Source organism: Rissa tridactyla, chromosome 2 (assembly GCF_028500815.1).
Source record: "Rissa tridactyla isolate bRisTri1 chromosome 2, bRisTri1.patW.cur.20221130, whole genome shotgun sequence".
NCBI classification, from domain to species: domain Eukaryota; kingdom Metazoa; phylum Chordata; class Aves; order Charadriiformes; family Laridae; genus Rissa; species Rissa tridactyla.
In genome coordinates this window covers 110,821,353-110,827,352 of record NC_071467.1, presented here as the reverse complement: position 1 = coordinate 110,827,352, position 6,000 = coordinate 110,821,353, and the positions used below count along the sequence as shown (strand labels likewise).

The window sequence follows — 6,000 nt, the reverse complement described above, 5'->3', positions numbered from 1 at the left end:
ACTAATACATGATGTAGAATTACACCAGTAACCCTCATGAGCAGGAGGAGTTGGGGAAAAGCTCAGAGGGGACAATGAATCAAGAGTGCGGTGGCTTGGGTCAGTTCTCTGCTCTCTTCCAGCAACTTGCTGTCCAAACCTTTGGGCAAACTACTTCACACTTCCATGCCTCTGACTCCCTTCCTCATCTTTACTCCTTCTTATTTTGATTTTCAAAGTGCAAGGGCAAAAGCACATGCCTGCCATAAGTAGTTTCAGTGTAAGCATTGATATATGGCTTTAAAACAAGGAGGCAAATATCTGGCTGGAGGCCTCCTGTAGGTATTTGTTGGTGTGATCTGCAATCCATGATCAGTGGGTGGCTTCACTGGATGAGGAGAAACAGTTTGCCCAAACATCAACTGAATTTCTCAGATGCCTGCAGAAGAGTGTGTTTGCACATAGATGCATGTTTACTTGCTTGTGTGGCCTTCATGGCCTGGTATAGCTTTTGGTCTGCCTTGCTCCTGAGGAAGTGCTTGTGTGGCTTTCTGATGGGCTCCCCTTTCTTCCCACTCTGACTGCACAGGGAACTAGCCCACTCGCTGGTCCCGTGTGCCTGGTAATTCTGATTGTAGATGTATTTCTTTTACTAATGTAATAAAATACCAAGCCACACTCCTTCCTAAATTCAATTTTATTTTTTTCTTCTGAGGTTTCTGCTGCTACTAAGTTCTAATTTCTCCTGTTTCACCTCTTTAAGAAAGGAAATAAGATGATCAAGTGGCAATTAGATGCCACACTGTCTCTGAAAATATTTTGAGTGCCTTGATTAGAAAATTAGAAGAAAAAATTTCTTGCACCTTGGTTACAAAGAAATTTTTTTCAGTGGACGATGCAAAGGCAGTTTTAGAAACGAACTTAGCTTCAATTGTGATATGTTACTGGACATATTTGTGGTTTCTTTTTTTAATCATGTCTCTGCTTTAGGAGACAACAACTTAAGACAGAGAAGACTCTTGAAAAATGGATGTATTTAGTAGCAAGAATGTATGTAGGATGTATTATGATAGCAGGAAAACATCTATTCCAACGGGATGGTTAAAAAAATGCTATTTAAAAATGGTGAGGTGAGGAGGGGGCTAGCAGACCTCTGTAGAGTTGTTCTGTCATCGTCTTCAAGCTGACATAAAGCTGGGTGCAGAAGAAAGCATGTTGCTGGTGTAAGCTGCTGCTCCCTGCAGCCCCAGCACTGCTCCCCTTTATTTTTGGTGAGCAGATTTGTGCAGGGATGGGACAAATACAAGACCTGTGGGGAAAAATGAGTGTATAGCCCCTCTGTCCCAGATCCTTAGCCGCATTTTAAAACTTGTGCTCTTCCCAGCTGTGGTACAGCAGCTTTCTTCGTGTGTGGGTGCAGTTCATAAAGCACTGTCCAGGAGAGGCTGGAGATAGGGTGTTGATAGGTTTCCTTACAGGGGAGCTGCTAGAGTGGCAGTGCTCCCCAAGCTCTTGTCTCGGGTGTGTGGCGAAAAGACGTTAATGATCACTTCAGAGACTACGGACCCGGTGCAAAGCTGCTGCAGGCCTGTGTGGAAGGTGAAAAAAAAAAAAAAACAGGTTCACTTTCCTGCCTCCGTGCCCCTATGCAGCAGGGTACCTCCCGTCTGTGGGGTGACCCGGGGAGGTTTTGCACTGTGGCGTGCCTCCGCCATGAGCTGAGGACTGAGGAGGGGGCGACGCCCCCCGGCTAGGCCCGCGGCCGCCTGGGCAGGGGGAGCCCGCCAGGGGCTGAGGGGGCCGGGGAAGCCCATGGGATCACGGCCTCCGCCGGGCCCACAGGGGTAGCGTCCCCGTCCCCAGGTGGCCTGGGACGCGGCCGTGCCGCGCGTGAGGCGGAGCGCTGAGGGGCGGGCCGGGCCCGGGCGGCGCTGCCGGGCGCCCGCCGCGGCGTGTGGGTGGCTCCAGGCGGCCGGTACCCAGCGACAGGCGGCGGGGTGGGAGGAGGCTGGCGGGGCGGAGGAGGAGGAGGAGGCAGCGCGGTGGCGGCGTCGTTGCGGGCGTATCAGCTGGTGCTGGACTATGGTGCGGCTCGGCGGGGGCTGACACGCCGGCACCCCGTCCTCCTTCCCTCCATCCCTGTCGGCTGACAGGCGGCGAGCCCTGAGCCGCACGTGTGGGATGTGAGACCTGCCCTCGCCGGGGGAGCATGAGCTGTGCCCAGGCCGGCATTGTCCAGGTACGGAGGGACCGGTGCCGCCCGGCCCCGGGTGAGGGCGAATGGGGGACGGGTGAGGGGGGGGGTTGTCGGCGTCGCCTCCCGGCGGAGAGAAGTGCGAGGCGGGATGGGGCTGTCAGCGGCCTCGCCGCCGGGAAAAGGCCCTTCCCGGGGCCGGCAGCCCCCGCCTGCCCAGCCGGCCGGCGGGATGCGGTGGTGGGTGTGCGCTGTCATCCGCGCCCGGCTGCCCGCCTTTGTGCCTCGGGGCCGGCCGGTCTGCGCGGGAGTGGGACCCCCACCCGCCTCCGTGGGGCACTGCCGCGGGGGGTGGCCGTAAGTGGGGAGGGAGGGGGGTTGTCTCTGTGGAGCATATGGGGCCCCGGTGTGTTACGGGCTCAGCTGTCGGCCTGTCGGCTGAATTTCTCTAGCGAGCAAATAGTGTAGAATTATGATGGGCGACGTGCCGGCCGGCGGGGATTGACATCATTTTTGGGGCTGTGGATGCGCGCAGGCGGCGATGGAGAGTCCCGTGCTGAATGTTCGGTGGTTACATCCCTTCCCTGTAAAAGAAGCAGCCCCCAGATTTGGTTCTTGGCTCCTTGACAATGCAGCAAAATTTAAAGCACAAACTGCCTTCCCCCCCCCCCCGCTCTGTTGCTGTAAGCCAATCTTGTGACTTCATATTTTGGTTATTACCTTGCATTATTATGTAACTGCATTTTTTCGTTAGCAATTAAATAAAACAACTTATTGTAAGTACGTTAAGAGCGTTGCTCCAGCCTGTAGCATTGTCAAATGCTGCTTTTCTCACTTCACAGCCTGCATGGATAATGGGTTTGTACTGACATGGGCACATACGATTCATTTTGTTCTCTCTTGCATCGTTTCCCGTGTGTTTCTCTGTAGTTGCAGAAGAAATTACTTGGCCTGGGTTTAGATTTTTGCATCCTGCTGTTGGGAGCTGCAGTAGTGCTGCCTTTTTTTTTTTAATGCTGCACTCAGCAGAAGTGCGTAGTGAGACTGTACATCAGTCAGGCTGTGCTCCCTGTCCACGTATTTACCAGCACTATAGTCTCATTTTGTGGGGCACCTAGCCCTGTCTGAAGACGGTGGCAATTAGGGGCAGGGCGCTGTGGCAGCGGTGCCACATAGCAGGTGGTCAGCTGCGCCTTTCTGATTAGTGCTCATACGAGGATTGCAGTTATTACAGTAATTCATTTTAGCTTGGGGATTCATTTTGAAAATTTGGATTTTCCACTAAGAAGGGATTATCATTTCTCTGTGTAGTACGTGTCTTTTATGAAGAAGTGGAGTATGGTATGTATCCTGGCTGCTCTCTCTACTTCTGTCTGCCTCTGAAGCGCACCCCCATTTGGACAACACAGGTGCAATGTTGATTTTCATGCTGGAACCAGAAGTAGATGTAAAAAGCTGCGTGTGCTTAGTCAACACACAACACTCATCCTGTCGATGCAGTCTCAGTCGAGTACGGGGGAGGGAAGGAGTATCTGTCCTTACAGAGGAAATGCTGGGCCTATTTACTTGTTTGTTTCAGGAGGGTGAGTGGGGAGTTAGCTCAGAACAAAGAGCGGCTGGTCAGATGGGCAGCGCTTGTGAGGAGCGAGTGGTGTGGACGGCATGTCGTACCACTTGTGTGATACATACACTAATGTGTTGCTGACTTAACATGACCTGAGCTTTGGACTCCTAACCTTGTTAGTATCAATCAGCTCTTTCTCATCAGCTTACTTGTTTGAAACCAGAGCAGGCCAGAGCATGAACTGATGCACTCAGTGACTTTATCAGGAACTATCAATATGTAAACGTGGCGGTGACTTATTTGAAAGCAAACTGTGTACATGCGCTCAGAACATCCCAAAGAATTGATTCAAAATCCATATGCTCAGTATTTTAAATGCATTCTAATAAACAATGTGGTATTTATTGTATTCCAATAAATAACTGGCTGAGACTTGTTACTGAAGCGCATCTTTCTGTGGCTTTGTTTCATGTGTGTGGCGTGCGATCTATCATTCTTTGCGATTGTGAGATAATCCCTGTGAAGCTTCATGGAGTTTTGCATGTGCTATGTCTGATGCTAAGTAGCGTTCATTCAAGGTAGTGCTAAATCCTTCTCCTTGCCTCCTTTTTGAATGGTCGTCTTGCAGTCAATGCAATTACTTGAATAAATAGGGCGAGTGGAATTTAGCTTATTAGCTGCTTTTTGAAATATGGCAAAAGATGTGGTTGTGGCATAGTGGAGGGGGGCAGGATTCAAGGTGTGAGAGTGATGGTGTTGAATAGTTGGTGTTGGGCCAGGAGCTGTTATAACAAAGATATTGGGTTACCTGTTTTTTAATGTTGTTGGAAATCTGTTTTGTGGATTCAGGCATTAAGGGTTGCCCCTGTGGTTTCAACTCTGAAAGCTGCTTTTAAAAAAAAAAAAAAATCCTGCAAGACAACCTCCCCATGCCCCCACCAGCTAAGCATGTTGCCAAGTTCAAACAGAAGGGCTTTTAGTAATTAAAAAAAGCAATTACTCCAAAGTATCTTGGTTTTCGATGACAGACTTTGCCAGACAATGTCACTTGTCTTCACAATGACTTTCCTTTTGTTCTTTCTAAGTGCCTCTTTGGTCCTAAGTCTTACCTACTTAGTTTCCTCCAAACTTCAGGGTATTCACAAAGTCTGGCTTCAGCATGCATAGATTATATAGTCTTTGTGGGCCCCTATAGACAAGGAGGAGAGCTTGAGCCTTATACAGGTGCTCTGGCTTGCTGTCCGTCCTGTTCTGTAGAAGAGATGCTAGCCAGCCTAAGCCAAAGTACACCTTTATGAATATCACCCAAAACAGTTTCATTTGGTATCCAAATATACCTGTGTCTTCCACGAGTGGATCACACCCGCGGTTGTTGCAGCTTTCCAGCATATGTAACTAGGAACCCTCAGTGGATGGGGTGTCACCAGCACCTTGGATGTTCCCCAGCCTCTAGTGGCACCTGTGCTGTCGGGAATGTCACTCAGCTGGGAATGATCAATCGGCTGTTCCCCTTGGATCGGCTTGTGGTAGTAACTGGAGGATGGTGGTGCTCGTACCAGTTTGTGTATCTGCCTATTAGCATGAAAAGGAATTGCAATGCCCCCTTTTCTTCAGGATGTCTGTTGTTTGTTTACGCTCAGCAGCTTTCTTGGTTTTGGCAATAAGGAGATGAGTCAATTTTGCTTCTGTTTTAAGGCTTTTTTTTTACCCATTTCTCTTGTAAGATTTCATGTGCTGTTGTGGTTCTGTAATGGCTGAGTGGCAAACACTGCATGGGTTTGGTTTAATTCCTTAGGAATACATTTCTATTGGTGTTAGCATGAAGATTAATTCTAATGAAGTCTGAAACATGCTAGATCTTATGTACTTATGCATTTGTCCTAAACCACACCAGTATTTTGGTTTCTACTGATAATCTCAAGAGGGTGGGGGGCATGCAACATAGGGGAAAATAAAAGCACAGCCAGTAGTGAAAGGCAGGCTGAGATGCCACCTACTCCAGTTGATGTTTTCCAGCTGAGATTTGAGGCTGGCAAGATCTTTAGAGTTAATTAAGAAGAAATGGCAAGGTTCTTTGATCTAGGGAGCCCAGGGTCATTTTCCTTACAGTTAATGAATGGTGGCTAGGTAGCTGTGTATAATGGGTTTGTGAGTCAGTCTTGGAATTTTTCATCAGCTGTGCCATGGCTAGGATATCCCATTGTCAGTTCTGAGGTAGGAGGTTTAGGTTCTTCAGGCAGGGCTCCTTAGATGGTGCTGGGAC

The 6,000-nt window shown here is 49.3% G+C and overlaps 1 protein-coding gene across 3 annotated transcripts in view; it reads left to right on the top strand.

Moving 5' to 3' along the window:
• The first annotated feature begins 2,032 nt into the window (after positions 1-2,032).
• HECW1 (HECT, C2 and WW domain containing E3 ubiquitin protein ligase 1) overlaps positions 2,033-6,000 on the top strand; it is a 258,899-nt gene continuing 254,931 nt past the window's right edge. For all 3 annotated transcript variants that reach the window (XM_054192341.1, XM_054192337.1, XM_054192338.1), the window contains exon 1: positions 2,033-2,218. In XM_054192341.1, coding sequence (XP_054048316.1) covers positions 2,189-2,218 — 30 coding nt within the window. In that variant the 5' untranslated portion in view covers positions 2,033-2,188. The remainder of the gene's footprint in view (positions 2,219-6,000) is intronic.